Source organism: Hyperolius riggenbachi, chromosome 1 (genome assembly GCF_040937935.1).
Source record: "Hyperolius riggenbachi isolate aHypRig1 chromosome 1, aHypRig1.pri, whole genome shotgun sequence".
Taxonomy (NCBI): Eukaryota; Metazoa; Chordata; class Amphibia; order Anura; family Hyperoliidae; genus Hyperolius; species Hyperolius riggenbachi.
Genome location: NC_090646.1, coordinates 490,276,670 through 490,302,212, shown reverse-complemented (window position 1 = coordinate 490,302,212; position 25,543 = coordinate 490,276,670). Strand labels below are relative to the sequence as shown.

The 25,543-nt window shown below is 47.2% G+C and overlaps 1 protein-coding gene, 1 long non-coding RNA gene and 2 gene segments (V, D, J or C); 1 reads left to right on the top strand and 3 right to left on the bottom strand.

Moving 5' to 3' along the window:
* LOC137522590 (immunoglobulin lambda variable 5-45-like) overlaps window positions 1–3,674 on the bottom strand; it is a 65,093-nt gene extending 61,419 nt beyond the window's left edge. Inside the window, 2 exon segments of the V gene segment in view lie at window positions 3,136–3,457; window positions 3,593–3,674. Coding sequence covers window positions 3,136–3,457; window positions 3,593–3,638 — 368 coding nt within the window.
* LOC137522707 (immunoglobulin lambda-1 light chain-like) overlaps window positions 1–25,543 on the bottom strand; it is a 418,930-nt gene that overhangs the window by 88,554 nt on the left and 304,833 nt on the right. The gene's annotated exons all lie outside the window — the stretch shown is intronic.
* The window catches only part of LOC137522623 (Ig lambda-1 chain V regions MOPC 104E/RPC20/J558/S104-like), a 226,047-nt gene that overhangs the window by 76,602 nt on the left and 123,902 nt on the right, over window positions 1–25,543 (bottom strand).
* The window catches only part of LOC137522763 (uncharacterized), a 58,977-nt gene continuing 38,200 nt past the window's right edge, over window positions 4,767–25,543 (top strand). The window contains exon 1 of the long non-coding RNA XR_011022436.1: window positions 4,767–4,866. This is a non-coding gene — a long non-coding RNA (uncharacterized lncRNA). The remainder of the gene's footprint in view (window positions 4,867–25,543) is intronic.

Here is a 25,543-nt window from a genome sequence, read left to right as displayed (position 1 = left end):
GAAACAAGCATGCAGCTAATCTTGTCAGATCTTACAAAAATGTCAAACACCAGATCATACCATAGCTGGGAATCGAACCCAGATCTCACTGTGTGGTGGGCACGTCACCCTAAGCACTGTACCACTACAGAAGTAAGTGAAGCTAGCCTAAAATTTAACATTTATGCTCAATGCAATAGAACCATTAGGTTGCTTAAAGGAGAACTGTAGTGAGAGGTATATGGAGGCTGCCATATTGATTTCCTTTTAAGCTATACCAGTTGCCTGGCAGCCCTGCTGATCTATTTGGCTGCAGTAGTGTGAATCACACCAGAAACAAGCATGCAGCTAATCTTGTCAGATCTTACAAAAATGTCAAACACCAGATCATACCATAGCTGGGAATCAAACCCAGATCTCACTGTGTGGTGGGCACGTCACCCTAAGCACTGTACCACTACAGAAGTAAGTGAAGCTAGCCTAAAATTTAACATTTATGCTCAATGCAATAGAACCATTAGGTTGCTTAAAGAAGAACTGTAGTGAGAGGTATATGGAGGCTGCCATATTGATTTCCTTTTAAGCTATACCAGTTGCCTGGCAGCCCTGCTGATCTATTTGGCTGCAGTAGTGTGAATCACACCAGAAACAAGCATGCAGCTAATTTTTCCTTTTAAAATAATACCAGTTGCCTGAATTGCCTGCTGATCCTGTGTCTCTAATACTTTTAGCCACAGCCCCTGAACAAGCATGCAGATCAGGTGCTCTGACTGAAGTCAGACTGGATTAGCTGCATGCTTGTTTCAGGGTGTGATTCAGCACTATTGCAGTCACAAAGATCAGCTGGACTGCCAGGCAACTGGTATTTTTTACAGGAAACAGCCATATCACTCTCAGTTAAGGTTCCCTTTAAAGGAGAACTGTAGTGAAAGGTATATGGAGGCTACCATATTGATTTCCTTTTAAGCAATACCAGTTACCTGGCTATCCTGCAGATCCTCTGCCTCCAATACTTTTAGCCCTATACCCTGAACAAGCATGCAGCAGATCTGGTGTTTGACATTTTTGTAAGATCTGACAAGATTAGCTGCATGCTTGTTTCTGGTGTGATTCACACTACTGCAGCCAAATAGATCAGCAGGGCTGCCAGGCAACTGGTATAGCTTAAAAGGAAATCAATATGGCAGCCTCCATATACCTCTCACTACAGTTCTCCTTTAAGCAACCTAATGGTTCTATTGCATTGAGCATAAATGTTAAATTTTAGGCTAGCTTCACTTACTTCTGTAGTGGTACAGTGCTTAGGGTGACGTGCCCACCACACAGTGAGATCTGGGTTCGATTCCCAGCTATGGTATGATGTATACTCATGTATGTATTCCCAGCTATGGTATGATGTACCAGCTATGGTATGATGTATACTGGTTTTTAAAATAGTATAATTCCCTGGCAGAAGAGACCCTCCTCCCTCCGGTAGGAGGGAGGAGGAAACAGGCAGAAGGGGAGGAGGGAACAGGCAGAAGGGGAGGAGGGAGGAATTAAAATCTCCCTAGCAGAGTGTGTACCAGCTGTCCCATAATTAATTAGTGTAGGCAGACAACTGAGTCAAATGGTATAAAGGACCTAGCTTGAAGGGAGGGTTCTCTAGCACTGAAAGCAGTGTGTTTGACAATAACATGTCTGCTGACAGTGAAATGGAGGCTAAAAATTTTGCTCAATACAGCATTATGGGGCGAATCGAACTTCCGCAAAAGTTCGCCTGATGCAGGCGAACGCGAACCCCCAAAGTTCGCAGGCGAACCGTTCGGCCCAACTCTACTCCCACATAGCAGAGAATGCGTCCTTTTGGACGCATAGCTGCCGGCTTCTGCTGTCTCTCCCCACCTCCTCACCTGTCACTCTCACCTAGCCTGGCACCCATGGGTGCGCTGGGTGCCAGGCTAGGTGAGGGTGACAGGTGCAGGCAGGTGGGGAGAGACAGCAGCGAGCCGGCAGCTTCACGTCCTGCTCAGGACGCATTCTCTGCTATGGTAACAGTTCTTGAATCATCCGGTTCTTTTTAATGAATCGGTTCTTTTTTTAGGAATCGGCTCATTTTACTTTGAAACTTTAAAATTGATTTTCTCAAAAAATATAAGGTCTTTTTGAAAAATAATTTTGAAATAATTTCCTCTTGTTCCCACTATTCCACTTAACATTCCCAACAATTTTGGTGTTTCTACTATGGAAGGGGACTTTGCTATTAACCGTTAAAGTCGGCGGCCATTAAAGTCTATGGGGCGAATCGAACTGCCGCAAAAGTTCACCTGGTGCAGGCGAACGCGAACCCCCAAAGTTCGCCTGGAACCGTTCGCCGGCGAACCGTTCGCTACATCTCTAGTAGTACACAACAACTATACTCCCTAGCCTACCTAAGCTAGTAGGCTAAGGCTACCTAGGCTAGCAGGCCCTAGCCAGCACACAGACTAACACTAGCCTAGCACAGTATACAGTATATACATTACACTAGCTGACTGAACTATAACACTCAAATCACTATCTATCTATAAATCAATACAATACCTGTATATGTGTAGAGAATGTGTTTAGGATGTAAAACGCTGGGTTTAACAGTGAAAAAACACTTGCTCAGACCAACAGCAGCACTGGAGATGCTCTCAGTACCACAGAGTCACACAAGCAAGGCCGCGTTCCCTAAGATGGCCGCCGCCTTATATAGAGGAGGGGAGGGCCAGGCTCCCCTCCTCTGATTGGTTGCTAGGGCATCGGCTGGGGGCCTTCTGATTGGCCCAGTGATGTCATCCACTGGATACCGCAACCCAAATTCGTGATCACTGGCTAACACCCGTGATCACGGCCGAATTCGAGAGTAAAATTCGGATACATTCGAATTTGAGTTCGTGATCGGTATCGATCTTCGAATTCGAATTTGAGTTCTGGATTCATGAAAAACTACCCGGGTAAATTCGAATTCGAGATCACTGGCGAGCACCACTGATGCCTTGCACCCCATTAGATATGCCTCTGGCTTGATAACAATCAAATGTTATAATATCATTATAATATTACTTCTGTATTCTGGCAGGGAGAAGTCACTCTGCCCCTGCCAGTGAAGTATGTATATTAGTTCCTCATAATGGTTCATCAGTGTGGAACTGGCTGCCAGAAGAATGCCACAGAAGACAGTGATATACTGCCTCATCTTCTAACACCACTGATTTGATGGTTAAATATCCTGTGTTCTTAGAGTTGTCTTTGGATCCAGAGAATCGGTCAGGGACCCCGGTTCCCTGGTATTTATCAGTGTCGTTCCTATACCTCAAAAGATACTGAGGTTTCTCTCCTGTTTTCTGCTGAAACCAACGTAAATTCTCACCCCTTATGTTGAAGCCAGTGGCTGTACAAGGCAGGGTCACTGTTCTTCCAGGAGAGACAGACTCAGAGGCCGGTTGGGTCACAGTGACCTGAGCAGCAAAGCCTGAAATACAGAGATTAGTTCACATGACATATGTAAGCATACAATACATTATGTGTATAATAAAAAATATTTTTTTAAGCAAAAAATCTTCACAAAAAGCTAGCCTATACTAAAACCACCCAGTTCCTCTCTTACATGTGCAGAAACAGAGAGCAGAGATGAGGAGGGCAGCCCAGACCATGGTGCAGGTGACTCTGCCAGAGATCAGTGGAATATACTCTACTCCCCCTGCTTATTAAATGCAGGCAGCATGCACGTGCCAGTATTTATGTAAATGTGATCAGAGCTGATAGGATGCTGCAGACTCCTCCCCTGCTTCCTTATATCTGTATTAATATACACAAACACTATACACTCAGTGGCCATATATTTCATAACTTTGCTAGTAAAAGACGGCGGATGAATAGGATAGTATGAATATTACTACAAACCCTAGTATTATACATATTTATTTAATTATTGTGTTTTTAAAGCGCCAACATATACAGTATGTCCTGGTACCTTAGACTTCACCCTCCGTTAACCTACAAACCCCCACCAAACAGAACTGCAAGTGTGCTGGCTGTCACAGCTGTCACTTCTCCCTTAGTACCCTTGCCCGTCATAGGTAGCTACAGGTGCCCCTTAGTATTAGGTAGTCAGAGGTATCCTCTGTATTAAGTAGCTAGAGGTTTCCTGAAGTATTAGGTAGCAAGAGGTGCCCCTGACTTAAGGGAGATCTGGTCAGTGGAATGCTGAGAGCCGGGAGAGTAACCTCCTATTTACACTCTGCTCAGGACTCTGCATAGGTAAGGCAGGAGGGAGGCACTTGGGGAGGGGAGTGAGCCGTCTTTCCATCACCAGGCGCCTGTAGGCATGTGCCTACAGTGCCTTATGGTAAATCCGGCCCTGATTAGCGGCATCTATATTAGAGGAAAAACCTTTTTGCAGTGGATATAAAGAGCAATTATAAATATACTTATATGATATCACATAACTGAATTCTACTGGAGAGATCTGAGAACTCCCTTGATGACTCCTGTTTATAAACCCCTTCACATTACCAGCACCTTGTACATGTATATATGCCTGTGGCTGCTGCTTTGAATTTCCCCTCTAAAAAGTAGCTACATTTTGCTTTTATGGCCCATCCCTAAACTGTTGCCTTGAAACTGCCAACCTTTGTTATAGTTGTGACACAATGAAATGACACAGAAAGACTTACAATATTCCACTTTAAAATGTAAACAACTCTTCATAAAGAAGTGGTGGATTGATTACAGATCATTATTTTTTGTTTGTGCACAGATCACCATATTTATAAAGGCGTGACCTGAGTGTGGTCCAAACCTTGGATTGCATATTTTACTTATGCTATGAAGAAGAGCCGGAAAAACAGAGATCTGCTTTCACTTCAATTGCAGCCACAGGTTTCCACTTTTTTTACTGACGCTTTGTGGCAAAAGTTGCCAATAAGTTCTTCTACCTTCTTGTACATGTTTCTCTTGTTATCTATCACTTTTAATTCTCACAAATATCAAACAGGGTAGAAATTAATAACATTCACATAAATAGAAATTTACTTAAAGGCAGGCCCGGATTTACATCATAGGAACCTATAGGCACAGATTTCCTGGCACCCTAGACTTCATCCTCCATGAACCTACAAACCTCCACCAAACTGCATCGCAAGTGTGCTGGCTGGTCCAGCTGCCACTTCTCCCTTACTTCCCTTGCCCATCATAGCTAGCTAAGGTATTAGGTATTCAGAGATATTCTCAGTATTAAGTAGCTAGAGGTGCCCCTAACTGAAGGGAGATCTCTTCAATGGAGTGCCGAGAATAGGGTGAGTAACCTCTCATTTATACTCTCATCAGGACTCTGCATAGGTAAAGCAGGAGAGAGGCACTTGGGGAGTGAGCCGCCTTTCCATCATCAGGCGCCTGTAGGCACGTGCCTACACTGCCTTATGGTAAATCCGGCCCCACTTAAAGAGGAACTGTAACGACAAAACGGCCCCTGGGGGGTACTCACCTCGGGTGGGGGAAGCCTCAGGATCCTAATGAGGCTTCCCACGCCGTCCTGCGTCCCTCGGGGGTCTCGCTGTAGCCCTCCGTACAGCCATGACGTAATATTTACCTTCCTGGCTCCTGCGCAGGCGCTCTGATGGCTGTCGGCGCCAAAGTAGGCGGAAATACCCGATCGCCGTCGGGTCTGCTCTACTGCGCAGGCGCAAGTTTCCGGCGCCTGCGCAGTAGAGCGGACCCGACGGAGATCGGGTATTTCCGTCTATTTCCGTGCCGAAAGTCGCCACAGCGCCCCCGCTGGAGCCAGCAAAGGTAAATATTGAACTGACAGTCGGCACAGTCGCCGGCTGTTCGGAGGGCTGCGGCGAGACCCCCGTGGGACAGAGGACGGCGTGGGAAGCCTCATTAGGATCCGGAGGCTTCCCCCACCCGAGGTGAGTACCCCCCAGGGGAGGTTTTTGTTGTTACAGAGTCTCTTTAAAGGACATCCGAGGCAAACTTAAAAATCTATCTTGTACTCACCTGGGGCTTCTTCCAGCCCCTCGCAGCCGTCTCACTCTCCGCAGCCCCTGTCCTCCACATGTCCCTACTGGCCGCCTGCAATGATGGTGACCCGCCGGCCGCCACGTCCACGTTCACGTCATCTGGCTCATACTGCACCTGTGCACAGCTACTAGGCAGGCACAGGACACGCCAGATGACGAGTGCCTGCACAGGCCCTTGCTTTTCATGCTGCCCCTCCCCCAGCTGCCAGTGCCAGCAGACATAGTACAACTTTATATGTGTCCAAATGAAGTGGGGTACTTGTACATTATTCAAATCAGTAGTACTAGTAGATAGTAGCAGTAGTAGAATGTCAACTAACGGAGTGACAGCAGAGTAGCACACACTGACACACTAACTGTCTGTCTATCTGTCACACTGTAACAGCACTGCAATTAAGGTAAGCTAACTCAATACAAATTAACTATATATAACTGGTAGTAGTAGACTAGTTGTAGTAGTACTAGTAGAACTTCAACTGACAGAGTGACAGGAGCACACACTAACTGTCTATCTGTCACACACTGACTGACTCTAAAAGCAGCACTGCAGTAACTATCTGCAGTAAATGAAGCCAACACAGTAGTAGTACTCTCTCTAATGCTGGGCATACACGGTACGTTTTGTACCGTGTAATCGAGCCGCTGGCTTGATTCCGGCATGTCCCCGCTCGTCCCCGCGGGCGCCCAGATCGATTCCCACTCGTCCCCGCGGGCGGCTTCTTATCTTCCGCTCATTTATTCTTTTGTCCTGCCCACCGGTATCGAGTGCGGAATCGATCCGGTGGGGTATCGGACACGTTGGAAATTATCAATCTAGCCATCAGCGGCTCGATTACACGGTACAAAACGTACCGTGTATGCCCAACTTAACAACTAACTACACACAATATAATGCCTAGTACAATCCATACAATTTTCTGTAAGATTGTCTGTAAGATTTACCTGCCAGATAGATAATTTCCAACATGTTGGAAATTATCTATCTAACCATCTATCTGCCCAGCAATTAGGCATTGTTCTACTCAGCAGGAGATAACCAGAAGACAATGCACCAGAGATAATGACCAGTCTCTACCAGTACTTTACAGAAAATAATCTAATTACAAAAAATCTAATGCTGGGCATACACAGCGCGTTTATGCGCCGGTATCGAGCCGCTGGCTTGATGCCGCTGCGTCCCGCTTGTCCGCACGTGCGCGCGGATCGATTCCTGCTCATCCCCGCAGGCACTTCCTTATCTGCGCTTCGTTTCTGTTCATTGTCCGCCCGCAGGGATCGAGCAGGTTGGATATTATCAATCGAGCCATCAGCGGCTCGATTGATAATATAAAACGAGCCGTGTAGGCCTAGCATTACAGAGAAATCTTACAGAAAATTGTATGGTGTGTACTAGGTAGTGTTGGGCGAACAGTGTTCGCCACTGTTCGGGTTCTGCAGAACATCACCCTGTTCGGGTGATGTTCGAGTTCGGCCGAACACCTTATGGTGTTCGGCCAAACCGTTCGGCCACATGGCCGAACTAAGAGCGCATGGCCGAACATTCCCCGAACGTTCGGCTAGCGCTGTGATTGGCCGAATGGGTCACGTGGTTCGGACCCGAACGCGCTCTGATTGGCCGAACTGTCACGTGGTTCGGGTAAATAAATACCCGAACCACGTCATATCTCCGCCATTTGTCTGTGGGTTTAGCTTTGGGTAGGCAGGCAGGGTAGTTCGCGCTCCAGCCACGCTAGCCAGGGTCCCCCCAGTCATTGTGTCGCTGCTGGGAATAGTAGTACACCGCTCGCTCAGCCACACTATATAGCATTCTGTTTACTGCCACTCTGTGTACCTCGCTCAGCCACACTATATAGCATTCTGTTTACTGCCACTCTGTGTCTGCTGGGAATAGTAGTACACCGCTCGCTCAGCCACACTATATAGCATTCTGTTTACTGCCACTCTGTGTACCTCGCTCAGCCACACTATATAGCATTCTGTTTACTGCCACTCTGTGTCTGCTGGGAATAGTAGTACACCGCTCGCTCAGCCACACTATATAGCATTTTGTTTACTGCCACTCTGTGTACCTCGCTCAGCCACACTATATAGCATTATTGTGTTTACTGCCACTCTGTGTCTGCTGGGAATAGTAGTACACCGCTCGCTCAGCCACACTATATAGCATTCTGTTTACTGCCACTCTGTGTACCTCGCTCAGCCACACTATATAGCATTATTGTGTTTACTGCCACTCTGTGTCTGCTGGGAATAGTAGTACACCGCTCGCTCAGCCACACTATATAGCATTCTGTTTACTGCCACTCTGTGTACCTCGCTCAGCCACACTATATAGCATTATTGTGTTTACTGCCACTTTGTGTCTGCTGGGAATAGTAGTACACCGCTCGCTCAGCCACACTATATAGCATTGTGTTTACTGCCACTCTGTGTCTGCTGGGAATAGTAGTACACCGCTCACTCAGCCACACTATATAGCATTGTGTTTACTGCCACTCTGTGTACACCGCTCACCCAGCACACTATATAGCATTGTGTTTACTGCCACTCTGTGTCTGCTGGGAACAGTAGTACACCGCTCGCTCAGCCACACTATATAGCATTGTGTTTACTGCCACTCTGTGTACACCGCTCACCCAGCACACTATATAGCATTGTGTTTACTGCCACTCTGTGTCTGCTGGGAACAGTAGTACACCGCTCGCTCAGCCACACTATATAGCATTGTGTTTACTGCCACTCTGTGTACACCGCTCACCCAGCACACTATATAGCATTGTGTACTCTGCCAGTCAGTGTGTATATTGCTGGGATCAGTAATACTCCACTCAACGTCAACCACTATATGAGCTCACCATGAGTTCCTCAGAGACCTCCGCTGTGAGCAGCACTCCCAACAACAGCAACAGCCAACGCCCCACGCAAGCTATAACATCCACCCCAGCAGCCAGTGGTCAGCAGCAGCCCTCCCCGGAGGAGAACGTTGTGTCCATCGGTCCGGCGCCAGAGCGATTATTGAGGGCTGCCATTGAGGAGATGATGGGGCCTGATGTGGAGGAGGAGGTCGGGCTCAGGCCAGCATCCCAAGTTAATGTTGAGGACGATGAGGGGTCTGTGTCTGGGGATGTTGGGGTGGCAGAGGTGGTGGGTGGGTCAGACTCAGGAGAAGAGTTGTATGATGAGGATGATGATCGAGACCATCTGTATGTGCCTCAGAGTTCGACCCCGGAAAACATGTTGTATCGTGTGTTTAGGTACTAAAATCTGCGTTCCCACTTCCCAGTACTGCCCGGGTCCACGGATCCATATAATTTTTTGGGCAGCACTATCAAACTGTGGTACTATGAGTGAGTTTCCATGGTCCTTCTGTGCTGTCACACTCACCGTCTGTCTGCAGATGGATTGTTCAACACAGCTACGCCATCTGACATGTAGTCCTTGACCATCTTCTCCAGGCGATTGGTGTTGGAGGACGTGGAACTGCCCGATTGCTGTTCTGTGGGCTGCTGCATGGGTGTCAGAAAATGTTCCCACTCCAAGGACACTGCCAATACCATTCCCTTTTGGGCACTAGCAGCAGCTTGTGTTCTTTGCTGCCCTCCTGGTCCTCCTGGGTTTGCTGAAGTCAGTCTGTCGGCGTACAACTGGCTAGAGAAGGAGGAGGATGTCAATCTCCTCTCTAAAGTCTCCATCCTCAAGGGCTTGCTGGAATTGTTCCATTTTTGACCTGTCTGACACTTTCTTCAATCAGTTGTTTAACATTGTGTTTGTATAAACTGGGTATAAACCCAGTAATTGGTGTTGTCCAGAATAATGAATAATAATGAATAGTGAATAATGCGCGGGCCGCGTTCAATGCAGTCTAGCATGAATTGAGCCATGTGTGCCAGAGAGTCCTGCCAGACTCCTCTGTCTTCATGTTCTTGTGAGCGTTGTGATTGTTGTGATGCACCATATTCGTCACCAGCATCACTTTCTTCCTCTTCTGCTGTCCATTCCCGCTAAATTGTGGAAGTCCAACGTGCACCGCTCTGTCCCTCGGCAGTGGGGGCATCCAATTCCTGCTCCAACTCCAGCTGTTCCTCGTCCTGTTCTTTGTCATAGCTGGGACCAGCGTTTCCTGAGGCAGGTTGCCTGATATTGGTATCATCACGCTGATCGTTTTCATCTTCAGATTCCTGCACTTGCATCATGCCAGCGGTTTCCATCTTCAACATTGATTTCTTCAGTAAACACAGCAGTGGTATTTTAATGCTGACTGTAGAGTTGTCACTGCTCAGTCACAAGCAACGTGGATTGCTCAAAATTTTGGAGGACTTGGCAGAGATCCAACATGGTGGCCCAATCAGATCCACAGAAGCTTGGTAGCTAGCTGCTGGAATGCGCCTCGGCACTGCGCAAAAGCGTGCTAGCATGTGCAGCGTAGAATTCCAGCGCGTAGGGAGGGACATCACCCAGCGAGCGATGGTGCGCTACATTGAAGCACTCCTGCATCTCTTGGTGAGTCCTTCAGAAGCGGTACTGGACTTTAAAAAATGTTTTTTTTTTCCCTTCAACAGAAGATCTGCCACGTTGGAGTGAGGAGGACGCCGCCGACCCCGACACCAAGCTGAACCCCGGCGAACTCCAAGCAGAGGATCTTCAGGAACCCTCAAGGCTTTGAGCAAGCTGAGGAGGATCAGCAGTCCCGACGAGACCTCTCCTCATATGTGACTGTGTGCAGTGGAGTAGAGCTCCCCAGAACAACCTCTCACTTGTCACTTTGTCACTTGTCACTTTGTCATTTTGTCACTTTGTCACTTTGTCGCTTTTCACTTTGTCACTTGTCACTTGGTCACTTGTCCAGATGATCTCGGTACACCTCCTGCGATTCAAATTCCTGCACACATTGCTCTGGGATTTGGGTGTGATGAATGATGCATCTAACTGGCCACCGGAGGCAATTAAGGCCTTCAAAACATTGAAAGCAGCTTTCTGTTCCGCCCCGATTTTGCGTCATGTTGAGTTGTTGACGTCATGTTCATCCTCGGCCTCGCCTTGCATTTCAGTGCGAGGTGCATTTTCCACAGAAAAAGGTTGTGAATCCGGGCACAACATTTGTGGCTGTTCCATTGACCTTTCACAGGTAGAAGATTGTGGGGGTGGGAATAGCTCCTCCGAATAGCCCATTGTGTCCTGAAAACTACTCATTGCATTGCTTTGCGCACGCATTTTTTTTGTCCTCATGCAAGGCCTGAGTTGCGCCTGAAAGCGTGGCCTTCTCCTCCTGCGCCTCCTCCTGTTCCATCACGTGTGCTGCTGCTGGTGCTGGGTTAGCGTTACCGGTCCCTTTTCCTGGAACCTCTTCTCTGTATTACATTTATGACTGCATGGCGACAAAAAGCATGTTACCTGTGCAAAGAAACATGACATTTTCCACATTTAAAAGACAGTTTTTCCTTTGAAACTTTACAATCAATTTTCTCAAAAACTATAAGCTCTTTTTCAAATATTTTTTTCCCTCTTGTACCCACTCCCAAGGTGCACATACCCTGCAAATTTGGGGTATGTAGCATGTAAGGAAGCTTTACAAAGCACGAAAGTTCGGGTCCCCATTGACTTCCATTATGTTCGGAGTTCAGCGCGAACACCAGAACATCGCGCCGATGTTCGGCGAACGTTCGCGAACCCGAACATCTAGGTGTTCGCCCAACACTAGTACTAGGCATAAGACTAGTAGTAGTACAGTAATCTAATCCCTAATAACCTACAAGCTATACTGTAGCTAAGGCTGGCAGCAGGCCTAGCCTGTGCACACAGCTGGCCCTAACCTAGCCTAGCAGCTGCAGCACTGAGTCTGACTGCCACACTGACTAAAATCAAAATGCAAGCTAGCTAACTAAAAAACAATACAATACTGGTGTAGTACAGGTGTTTAGGAGCAAAAACGCTATGTTTAACTCAGTAATACAGCATTTGCTTAGCCAACAGCACTGGAGATGTCTCTCAGTGAGCAGTCACAAGCAAGGATGAGATTATATACCGGAGGGGCTGGCCAGGGTTCCCCTCTGTGATTGGTTGCTAGGGCTTTGGCTGGGAGCCCTCTGATTGGCTCAATGACGTCATGGACGTCATCTTCGTGGTTACGCTATCTGGATCGGGGTACCTGAACTAGGTATCTGGACTGATTTCCGGATACCTAATAGGTATATGAGTTAGCTCGGATAGTGCATTCCGGATTTATCCAGGTATCTGGAATTCGTATCCGAGTTCGGATACCAGAAAAAAGTTCGGATATCTGGATGGTTCAGGTATCTGGAATCTGGATGAGCATCACTGGCTCCCATCTAGTGTTGGGCGAACATCTAGATGTTCGGGTTCGGGCCGAACAGGCCGAACATGGCCGCGATGTTCGGGTGTTCGACCCGAACTCCGAACATAATGGAAGTCAATGGGGACCCGAACTTTTGTGCTTTGTAAAGCCTCCTTACATGCTACATACCCCAAATTTACAGGGTATGTGCACCTTGGGAGTGGGTACAAGAGGGAAAAAAAATTTAGCAAAAAGAGCTTATAGTTTTTGAGAAAATTGATTGTAAAGTTTCAAAGGAAAAATTGTCTTTTAAATGCTGAAAATGTCATGTTTCTTTGCACAGGTAACATGGTTTTTACTGCCAGGCAGTCATAAATGTAATAAAGATAAGAGGTTCAATAAACAGGGACCGGTAACGCTAACCCAGCAGCAGCAGCAGCACACGTGATGGAACAGGAGGAGGCGCAGGAGGAGAAGGCCACGCTTTTTGAGACACAACAACCCAGGCCTTGCATGAGGACAAGAAGCGTGCGGATAGCATGCTTTTTACCGCCATGCAGTCATAAATGTAATAAAGATAAGAGGTTCAATAAACAGGGACCGGTAACGCTAACCCAGCAGCAGCAGCAGCACACGTGATGGAACAGGAGGAGGCGCAGGAGGAGAAGGCCACGCTTTCAGGTGCAACTCAGGCCTTGCATGAGGACAAAAAAATGTGTGCGCAAAGCAATGCAATGAGTAGTTTTCAGGACACAATGGGCTATTCGGAGGAGCTATTCCCACCCCCACAATCTTCTACCTGTGAAAGGTCAATGGAACAGCCACAAATGTTGTGCCCGGATTCACAACCTTTTTCTGTGGAAAATGCACCTCGCACTGAAATGCAAGGCGAGGCCGAGGATGAACATGACATCAACAACTCAACATGACGCAAAATGGGGGCGGAACAGAAAGCTGCTTTCAATGTTTTGAAGGCCTTAATTGCCTCCGGTGGCCAGTTAGATGCATCATTCATCACACCCAAATCCCAGAGCAATGTGTGCAGGAATTTGAATCGCAGGAGGTGTACCGAGATCATCTGGACAAGTGACCAAGTGACCAAGTGACAAGTGACCAAGTGATAAGTGACAAAGTGAAAAGTGACAAAGTGACCAGTGACAAAGTGACAAAGTGACAAAATGACAAAGTGACAAAATGACAAAGTGACAAGTGACAAGTGACAAGTGACAAAGTGACAAAATGACAAAGTGACAAAGTGACAAAGTGACAAAGTGACAAAGTGACCAGTGACAAAGTGACAAGTGAGAGGTTGTTCTGGGGAGATCCACTGCACTCAGTCGCATATGAGGAGAGGTCTCGTCGGGACTGCTGATCCTCCTCAGCTTGCTCAAAGCCTTGAGGGTTCCTGAAGATCCTCTGCTTGGAGTTCGCCGGGGTTCAGCTTGGTGTCGGGGTCGGCGGCGTCCTCCTCACTCCAACGTGGCAGATCTGTTGAAGGAAAAAAAAACAAACATTGTTAAAAGTCCAGTACCGCTTCTGAAGGACTCACCAAGAGATGCTAGCGCACCATCGCTCGCTGGGTGATGTCCCTCCCTACGCGCTGGAATTCTACGCTGCACATGCTAGCACGCTTTTGCGCAGTGCCGAGGCGCATTCCAGCAGCTAGCTAGCTACCAAGCTTCTGTGGATCTGATTGGGCCACCATGTTGGATCTCTGCCAAGTCCTCCAAAATTTTGAGCAATCCACGTTGCTTGTGACTGAGCAGTGACAACTCTACAGTCAGCATTACAATACTACTGCTGTGTTTACTGAAGAAATCAATGTTGAAGATGGAAACCGCTGGCATGATGCAAGTGGGGGATTCTGAAGATGAAAACGATCAGCGTGATGATACCAACATCAGGCAACCTGCCTCAGGAAACGCTGGTCCCAGCTATGACAAAGAACAGGACGAGGAACAGCTGGAGTTGGAGCAGGAATTGGATGCCCCCACTGCCGAGGGACAGAGCGGTGCACGTTGGACGTTGGACTTCCACAATTTAGCGGGAATGGACAGCAGAAGATGAAGAAAGTGATGCTGGTGACGAATATGGTGCATCACAACAATCACAACGCTCACAAGAACATGAAGACAGAGGAGTCTGGCAGGACTCTCTGGCACACATGGCTCAATTCATGCTAGACTGCATTGAACGCGGCCCGCGCATTATTCACTATTCATTATTATTCATTATTCTGGAATCTGGACAACACCAATTACTGGGTTTATACCCAGTTTATACAAACACAATGTTAAAAAACTGATTGAAGAAAGTGTCAGACAGGTCAAAAATGGAACAATTCCAGCAGGCCCTTGAGGATGGAGACTTTAGAGAGGAGATTGACATCCTCCTCCTTCTCTAGCCAGTTGTACGCCGACAGACTGACTTCAGCAAACCCAGGAGGACCAGGAGGGCAGCAAAGAACACAAGCTGCTGCTAGTGCCGAAAAGGGAATGGTATTGGCAGTGTCCTTGGAGTGGGAACATTTTCTGACACCCATGCAGCAGCCCACAGAACAGCAATCGGGCAGTTCCACGTCCTCCAACACCAATCGCCTGGAGAAGATGGTCAAGGTCCAGGACTACATGTCAGATGGCGTAGCTGTGTTGAACAATCCATCTGCAGACAGACGGTGAGTGTGACAGGCAGCACAGAAGGACCATGGCAACTCACTCATAGTACCACAGTTTGATAGTGCTGCCCAAAAAATTATATGGATCCGTGAACCCGGGCACTGCGGGCAGTACTGGGAAGTGGGAACGCAGATTTTAGTACCTAAACACACGATACAACATGTTTTCCGGGGTCGGACTCTGAGGCACATACAGATGGTCCCGATCATCATCCTCATCATACAACTCTTCTCCTGAGTCTGACCCACCCACCACCTCTGCCACCCCAACATCCCCAGACACAGACCCCTCATCGTCCTCAACATTAACTTGGGATGCTGGCCTGAGCCAGACCTCCTCCTCCACATCAGGCCCCATCATCTCCTCAATGGCAGCCCTCATGAATCGCTCTGGCGACGGACCGATGGACACAACGTTCTCCTCCGGGGAGGGCTGCTGCTGACCACTAACTGCTGGGGTGGATGTCATAGCTTGCGTGGGGCGTTGGCTGTTGCTGTTGTTGGGAGTGCTGCTCACAGCGGAGGTCTCTGAGGAACTCATGGTGAGCTCATATAGTGGTTGGCGGTGAGTGGAGTATTACTGATCCCAGCAATATACACACTGACTGGCAGAGTACGCAATGCTATATAGTCTGGCTGAGCGGTGTACACAGAGTGGCAGTACACACAATGCTATATAGTCTGGCTGAGCGGTGTACACAGAGTGGCAGTACACACAATGCTATATAGTCTGGCTGAGCCGTGTACACAGAGTGGCAGTACACACAATGCTATATAGTGTGGCTGAGCGAGCGGTGTACTACTATTCCCAGCAGACACAGAACAGTAAACAGAATGCTATATAGTGTGGGTGAGCGAGCGGTGTACCACTATTCCCAGCAGACACAGAACAGTAAACAGAATGCTATATAGTGTGGGTGAGCGAGCGGTGTACCACTATTCCCAGCAGACACAGAGCAGTAAACAGAATGCTATATAGTGTGGCTGAGCGAGCGGTGTACCACTATTCCCAGCAGACACAGAACAGTAAACAGAATGCTATATAGTGTGGCTGAGCGAGCGGTGTACCACTATTCCCAGCAGACACAGAACAGTAAACAGAATGCTATATAGTGTGGCTGAGCGAGCGGTGTACCACTATTCCCAGCAGACACAGAACAGTAAACAGAATGCTATATAGTGTGGCTGAGCGAGCGGTGTACCACTATTCCCAGCAGACACAGAACAGTAAACAGAATGCTATATAGTGTGGCTGAGCGAGCGGTGTACCACTATTCCCAGCAGACACAGAACAGTGAACAGAATGCTATATAGTGTGGCTGAGCGAGCGGTGTACTACTATTCCCAGCAGACACAGAACAGTAAACAGAATGCTATATAGTGTGGCTGAGCGAGGTACACAGAGTGGCAGTAAACAGAATGCTATATAGTGTGGCTGAGCGAGCGGTGTACTACTGTTCCCAGCAGCGACACACAATGACTGGGGGGGACCCTGGCTAGCGTGGCTGGAGAGCGAACTACCCTGCCTGCCTACCCAAAGCTAAACCCACAGAGAAATGGCGGAGATATGACGTGGTTCGGGTATTTATTTACCCGAACCACGTGACCGTTCGGCCAATCAGAGCGCGTTCGGGTCCGAACCACGTGACCCGTTCGGCCAATCACAGCGCTAGCCGAACGTTCGGGGAACGTTCGGCCATGCGCTCTTAGTTCGGCCATGTGGCCGAACGGTTTGGCCGAGCACCGTCAGGTGTTCGGCCGAACTCGAACATCACCCGAACAGGGTGATGTTCTGCAGAACCCGAACAGTGGCGAACACTGTTCGCCCAACACTACTCCCATCCACGGGATTGCGATCAGGAAGCAGACCGAGGCAGCGCATCCAGAAGAAAGAGAGGCACTGCGGAGTACTGGAGCATTGCAGAGTAATAAATCAGGCACAGAGCGGCTGCAGGGGGCTGGTAGAAGCCCCATGTATGTTAAACAGTTTTTTGGGGGTGTTTTTTGTGTTTTCTTTGAGGCTTACCTATCCCCTGCACCCACCATTAGTTTCAGAACCAGCTCCAGTATGAGTGTAACCACCATTTAATCAATTGTATTGCTGTATTGCTGCTTGTGGTGTCACTAAACTAAATGCATGCTTAGCAGTGCCGACCAAATTGCTTCTTCCTCTCTTCTTTGATGTCACTAACTGTACTTGAGAGGAGCTAACAGTCTCATCCAAATTACTTAAACTAAGAGCCAACATGCTAAAGTTTATGATCATATCTGCTGTTTATAATTATATATGCTGCAGTATATAAAAACACCAAGAAAAGTATAGCCGAAACAACACATATGAAAGACTGTTCAGTTTTTTTTAGAGGTGGCGGGTAGCCTTTTGCTAATTCCTGGTATGTTTGCTGTTATTTGTAATACAGCATCATAATTAAAGCTACCGCCATGAACAACACAGGAAGTTTGTAGTACTCTTATGGCTCCAACTTGCAGATACTTGTGGCTACAGTGCCTGGGCTTTTCTAAGGGCTAACTGTAGGGCCAAATCTGCAGTGTTTCCCTACAGGAGGGTGTCAAGGGGAAATGCTGCCTATTTAGCAATGGCTTGCCATCCATGCATGCCATTGCAATTCTGTACATGCTGTAGTTTCTGGCAGCACACACCCAAATTCCTACAGCCGTGCATTGAACAGCTAAGTGATTCGGATGAGTACTCACATCACTACAAGTGGTGGCGTGCATCCTGCAAGACGCATGCCTGCTAAGTGGAAACTGGTCCTAACCCCGTTAATGACAGAGTTTTATTTTTTTTCAGGTGTTGACTACATTTTTTAATGGGTGTGCTCTGATGGCCTCCAAATGGATTCATAAGCATTCTGGGATAGCTGATATGTTTTTAGCCTGTTTGGTTTGGGACATTGTTTAGAACCCTCACCAGACCACAGTGCAGAGAAAATGACACCACAGAGGTCAGTTGTGTACCCTAGACAGCTCAGGTGTTTGCCATTCTCTTTTCTACATTATCTGCTGGGCAGCAACTTAGCACCCAGCTGTGCACATGTGCTGCCATGCTAGCAGAAAAAGCCACAAACTATCACTCACATGAGTAGAAACAGAAAGGAAGAATGCTGGCACTGCAGGAGCCGTCCTCTTATCCAGTGAAGGAGAGGGGAGGGAGAGACAACACAGGCCTAGACACAGGTGTGTGCGCAGTGGATCCTCAGCGTGCTCAGGACAAAAGTGACATCTGTATACATGAAGAAAGAGGAAAGCGCCGGCACTGCTGTCAACACTTTAATTCCAAATTGTTAAAATCGTGAACAAATACAAAATACTGTCCATACAAAGAGTTGATGGCACATACTATAGGCATCTGTGAATGGTGCGGTGGGTGCGGAGGGTGTAGAGCCTGACAGCCGTTTCGCGCGTTTGCGCTTCTACGGAGGCTGCAAGGGGGTATTGGTGCCAGCATACCTATATATTCTTCCTAAGTCTGCGTGCGGCGGCTCGCCGTTACAAGCACCGCCCCCCCTGGCCATCACGACACGTCTCCCCATTGGCCGCTATGAGCGGGGACAGCTGGGGGCGAGTGGCGTCAGGTATTTCCTGACTACGGAGGCCTGTGCGGGAAACACTGTATTAGGTTTCCCTAGCAACCTATGCGAACCAGGCCTGTTGCGCAAGTCGGGAAATGGTGCTGCCATCTTGTGGCTAAAATAGATATTGCAGCTGTAAGCTGGAAAGTGCAAAAATAGTGCTGGATTGATATCTTTTTAGGTTCATAAGAGCATCATCTATGCATATGTGAATATTAAAAGTGTTATCAGAGGTGTCCCCGGACATCATGGGGTGAATTTAATATGTTGTGCCAAATAGTGCAGTAAATAGTGTAATAAAAAATGTAATTATTGGAGCAAATCATTAGTGACAAAAAAAGGGGGGGGGGATGAAGGGGGAAATCGCATATCTGCGTGGTGGATATTATGTATAAAAAACCAAGTGATTAGGTGGATAAACAAGCTAAATATGTCCGAGACTCAGATTTTTGTGCAATTATGCTGTGTGCCATTTTAGCTAACAAGGAGGTGATGGACGGAGTGCTGGAAATCTAAAAACAATAATCAAGGGGGAACATGGAGGTTAGTTGTTTCCCCTTGCTGGAAGGGCCACAATGGGTCATATGAGGCGAAGGACATTGGCATTATATCATATTCATAGTAAAAAGAATAAAATGGTATATAACAAACACGGGATAGATCCATGTACTTTTAAGGAGTTGTAACCACACCTATAAAAAAAGCCATCTAAGGGTGGATGAGCATATCAAAAAAGATGATAAAGTGAAAGACCATAGAAAAACATGATTGCACATGGAAAGGATAGGGGAAGGAAGAGGGAAAGGGATGCTATAGGGAAAGAAAAAGGGGGGAAGGGAGGAATGGAGAGGGAAGGATGGGGATGGGAAGGGAATGCCCATGCTTAGTATAACAGGAGGAATTCCTCTATTATTCCCTAAGAGTTCATCAACCCATCATGGGACAAGGGGACATAATCTACAACATCAAGGTTCCAAGAAACATGAGAGATCAGTGTGGTCGTTCATTCCAAGTGGGCCCATAGCGTCAGTCCTCAATATCATGCGGGCCTCTTCTCTTTTAAGGTTCCTTTCCCTATTACCTCCACGCCTTGGAGGTGGTACCTGCAAAAGTCCTGCAAAGGTCAACTTAGTGGGATCTCCTTGATGAGCTTCCCTCATATGAGCAATCACCCGAGTAGAACCTTTTCCCGATTCAATTGAGTGGAAATGTTCACGGAATCTCCTGTTGAGAGACCTAGTGGATTTAAAGGAACTTGAGTCGCAGGACTCTCCCTATGAACAATTACAAATCATAAATTTAACAGAGCACCATCTCCCAGAGGGCACCATTAGCTTGCTGCAGAAGGGACTTAATTTTAGTATAACCACAGAGTTCGATTATGCTCAGTATAGAATAGATCTGTATAAAAATATAAGAAGAATGAATATACAGCTACAATTTGCTAAGAAAGATTCTGTTATGAGCAAGCAGGCAAACGTGGGTCGAGGCACCATGATAAGTCCACTTGGTTTTAGCCCTAGAATTGATTGGGATCAGCAGGATCTTCTCAATCTCGAAATACTCAAGGAGTTAGAGGACGAGGAGTCTAGGGATAAGATGCTTCAAAGTCTGCAGACCAACTTCAAAGCTTGCAAATCTTTGGCACCGTTTCCTGTGCAGCCTGGATCGAGTTTGGACATTTTCCAAAAAATCATGGAGAAAGAAATAAGAGCAGAAATTTATCCACGGAGTCCTAAAAACTTGTCACCACAGGAGGAAAGAGCCTTACAATGGCTGCAGAAAAGACCGGATCTCCAAATTAAGCACGCGGACAAAGGCGGAACAATCGTCATTATGACAGAAGAGCAATACAAAATAGAAGCCTTAAGACAACTGCAGGACACCAATACCTACTACAAGCCTTTACGCAGGGATCCCACTGTAGTATATCAGGACCGTTTGAGGTCGCTTTTAAGAGAGGGTGCTGAGAAGGGGGTATTAGACCCCAAGCTAGCGCAAGATTTACTGCCAGACTTTCCCATCAAACCAGTGTGGTATCATATACCCAAGGTGCACAAGTCTCGGACCAACCCCCCGGGCCGACCCATGGTCTCTGGCATTGGGTCGGTCACTGAAAGGTTGTCCAGATATTTGGACCACGTCCTGAGGCCTTTATTGGATGAAATTCCTTCCCACTTACAGGACACATTGGATGTCCTTGTGGGCCTTGATAACCTTACGTGGGTCCAGGGCGACCTGCTCGCAACCATTGATGTAGAGAGCCTCTACAGCCGAATCCCCCATGATTTGGGGGTACAGGCTGTGAGAGTCTTTCTCGACAGAACAAATAGAAGTGAGGACTTCAAGAATTTTATATGTGAGTGCCTCATGTTTGTCCTCTCGCACAATGCATTTCTATTTGATGGTGTTTGGTATTGGCAGGTGTCGGGGACCGCCATGGGAACGGCGGTCTCCTGCACTTATGCCAATATCTTCCTCGCTTGGTTTGAAGAACAATATGTTCACGTCATCTCAAACCCGTTTCGGCGGTACCTCAGTATGTGGTCCAGATATGTGGACCACATCCTCATCTTTTGGTCCGGGACTTGTGCAACCTTCGATGATTTCTTAATATATTTGAACAACAACACCATGAATATGGCATTTACAGCCACAATTGATCACAAAAAGGTTGCCTTCCTGGACTTGGAGTTGGAGGTGCAGGGCAATACCCTGACTCCCAGGGGCTTTAGGAAACCAACTGCCTCTAACGCCCTCCTACACAGGTCAAGCTTCCACCCCAATCATGTGACCCAATCGATACCCTATAGTCAGTTCCTTAGGCTGCGGAGGAATAATGCAGACGACGCAAGCTTCATATCCCAATCAGAAGAACTGGGTAGGAGACTTGTAGGTAGAGGGTATGAACAAGATGTCATCCAGAAAGCTTTTAAAGATGCCAATAGAATGGACAGGAAACAGCTCCTGGAAAGACAGAGTCGAAGAAAGAAAAAGTTAAAAAGAGGGCAGGTCCCATTCACATTTGATTATACCCCCATGGCTGACAAGATCAAGGAGATCACCAAAAAGAATTGGGATATCCTTTTGAGGGACCCGATCTTGAAGCCACTGGTTGAGGAGGGACCCCTATTTTCGTTCAAGAGGGCCCCTACCGTTGGCTCAAAGATTAGCAGGAGTGAATTCTTGTCACGGAGCAGCAGTAGCAATTGGCTGAGTGGCCACCTGCAACAGGGGAACCACAGATGTGGTCGGTGCGTGTCGTGTGAGAGCATGGCCACCGGCTCTTATTACCAGGTGGGCCCAATACGTCGTCGTGTACGGGATTTTTTTACATGCCAGACCTCTTTTTCCGTTTATGCATTGTGGTGCCCCTGTGGCAGATTTTATATAGGGGAAACCACTAGGTCTCTCAACAGGAGATTCCGTGAACATTTCCACTCAATTGAATCGGGAAAAGGTTCTACTCGGGTGATTGCTCATATGAGGGAAGCTCATCAAGGAGATCCCACTAAGTTGACCTTTGCAGGACTTTTGCAGGTACCACCTCCAAGGCGTGGAGGTAATAGGGAAAGGTACCTTAAAAGAGAAGAGGCCCGCATGATATTGAGGACTGACGCTATGGGCCCACTTGGAATGAACGACCACACTGATCTCTCATGTTTCTTGGAACCTTGATGTTGTAGATTATGTCCCCTTGTCCCATGATGGGTTGATGAACTCTTAGGGAATAATAGAGGAATTCCTCCTGTTATACTAAGCATGGGCATTCCCTTCCCATCCCCATCCTTCCCTCTCCATTCCTCCCTTCCCCCCTTTTTCTTTCCCTATAGCATCCCTTTCCCTCTTCCTTCCCCTATCCTTTCCATGTGCAATCATGTTTTTCTATGGTCTTTCACTTTATCATCTTTTTTGATATGCTCATCCACCCTTAGATGGCTTTTTTTATAGGGGTGGTTACAACTCCTTATAAGTACATGGATCTATCCCGTGTTTGTTATATACCATTTTATTCTTTTTACTATGAATATGATATAATGCCAATGTCCTTCGCCTCATATGACCCATTGTGGCCCTTCCAGCAAGGGGAAACAACTAACCTCCATGTTCCCCCTTGATTATTGTTTTTAGATTTCCAGCACTCCGTCCATCACCTCCTTGTTAGCTAAAATGGCACACAGCATAATTGCACAAAAATCTGAGTCTCGGACATATTTAGCTTGTTTATCCACCTAATCACTTGGTTTTTTATACATAATATCCACCAGGCAGATATGCGGTTTCCCCCTTCATCCCCCCCCCCCCTTTTTTTGTCACTAATGATTTGCTCCAATAATTACATTTTTTATTACACTATTTATTGCACTATTTGGCACAACATATTAAATTCACCCCATGATGTCTGGGGACACCTCTGATAACACTTTTAATATTTACATATGCATAGATGATGCTCTTATGAACCTAAAAAGATATCAATTCAGCACTATTTTTGCACTTTGCAGCTTACAGCTGCAATATCTATTTTAGCCACAAGATGGCAGCACCATTTCCCGACTTGCGCAACAGGCCTGGTTCGCATAGGTTGCTAGGGAAATCTAATACAGTGTTTCCCACACAGGGCTCCGTAGTCAGGAAATACCTGACGTCACTCGCCCCCAGCTGTCCCCGCTCATAGCGGCCAATGGGGAGACGTGTCGTGATGGCCAGGGGGGCGGTGCTTGTAACGGCGAGCCGCCGCACGCAGACTTAGGAAGAATTATTATTATTATTATTATTATTTTTTATTTATATAGCGCCAACATCTTCCGTAGCGCTGTACATAGTACAAACAAATAATGGGGAACAAATATACATAAGAAATACAAGACACTGTACAGTCATGACATTGAATAGAATAAATACAGATACATACATAGTTGATATGTAGTTGGTACATATACATATGTTAAAATTACAGCAGTATGAGAAACACTAGGAGGAGGTCCCTGCCCTTGCGAGCTTACAATCTAGAGGGTAGTGGGGAGGAAACAAAGGGGAAGGAAACACCAGGATTAGTGGGTGAGCCAGTGTGCCTTCAGTGCTGCCTATAGCAAATTATAGGCTTGTCTGAACAGGTGTGTTTTCAGAGTACGTTTGAAGGTTTCCAGACTCGTGGCATGACGAACCGGCTGAGGGAGAGAGTTCCAAAGGAGAGGGACCGCCGTGAGAAGTCTTGGATGCGAGAGTGAGAGGAGGTGACTAGGCTGGAGGACAAAAGGGTCTCCTGTGAGGAACGGAGGGTCCGAGCGGGGAGGTATCTGGAGATTAAAGAGGAAATGTATGGAGGCGACAGCTTGTGTAGAGCTTTGTATGCAAGTGTGAGAAGTTTAAACTGGATCCTTTGGGCAACTGGTAACCAATGGAGGGATTGGCAGAGAGGGGCTGCCTCAGAGGATCTAGAAGAGAGGTGGATGAGACGGGCCGCAGAGTTTAGTGGGGATTGGAGGGGTGCCAGTCTGCTTTTTGGTAGACCACAGAGTAGGGTGTTGCAGTAGTCAAGACGGGAGATGATTAGGGCATGCACAAGCATTTTAGTTGCTTCTTGTGAAAGGAAGGGACGGATTCTGGAGATGTTTTTGAGATGGAACTAGCAGGAGGTAGTTATAGTGTTAATATGTGGTTTAAAGGAGAGCTCAGAGTCCAGAGTTACCCCTAGGCAACAAGCTTTGGGGGTTGATGCTATTGGGGTGTTCTCTACATTGATTGTGACAATGGGAGGTGGAACAGAGAGCGAAGGTGGAAATATCACAATCTCCGTTTTGCTCATATTGAGTTTAAGGAAGCGGGATGACATAAATGTAGATACAGCGGATAGACATTTGGGGACTTTAGATAGTAGTGTGGAGAGGTCTGGGGCAGAACAATAAATTTGGGTGTCATCAGCATAGAGGTGGTATTGAAACCCAAAAGAGCTTATTATCTGTCCCAGGCCATGGGTGTAAATGGAAAAGAGGAGGGGTCCAAGGACGGACCCTTGTGGTACTCCCACAGACAGTGGGCGTGGAGAGGAATATATATAGGTATATATATAGGTATATACCTATATATGTATAGGTATATATATAGGTATATAGGTATGCTGGCACCAATACCCCCTTGCAGCCTCCGTAGAAGCGCAAACGCGCGAAACGGCCGTCAGGCTCTACACCCTCCGCACCCACCGCACCATTCACAGATGCCTATGGTATGTGCCATCAACTCTTTGTATGGACAGTATTTTGTATTTGTTCACGGTTTTAACAATTTGGAATTAAAGTGTTGACAGCAGTGCCGGCGCTTTCCTCTTTCTTCATGTATACAAACTATCACTCTCAGCATATTTCCTTCTTTTTATTACGCAGTCCTACTGCTAGTTACTGCCAACACTAACGCCGCCACATTATTGGCTTAATTCACTAAAGCCTAAAAGCTTTGGACGTGCAAACTAGGGTGCTAAGTAGTTTGCACGTCCAAAGCTGTTACTGATCGTGCATTAAGTTGGTGCGGCGCCCGAAATGTCGCAACGCACTGAAGCGTGCAAAATGTCGCACCGTTTGCGTGTAAAATAGCTTTTCAGGCAATTTTGCGCACGATCGTTGCGAAGTTTCGCACATACCGGTGCGACATTTCGCACGCACCGCGCAGCACTACCTTTTCACGCGCAAATGCTTGCGCGCATATTAGCGTGTGAAGCGGCACACCGCTTCACACGCTAACAGGCTTTAGTGAATCAAGGCCTATGTGTATTTTATGAGAAACACTATTGCATTATGTGTATTTTATGAGAAACGCTGCCGCATCACATGTATTTTATGGGAAATGCTGCCACATATGCCTCGATTCACTAAAGGGTGCTAAGTGTTAGCACGCCAGTGAAAAGGCACTTAGGAGGTGAAAACGGTCGCTTCACGTGCTAATATGTGCGCAAGTGTTTGCGCGCGCAAAGGTTCGCGCT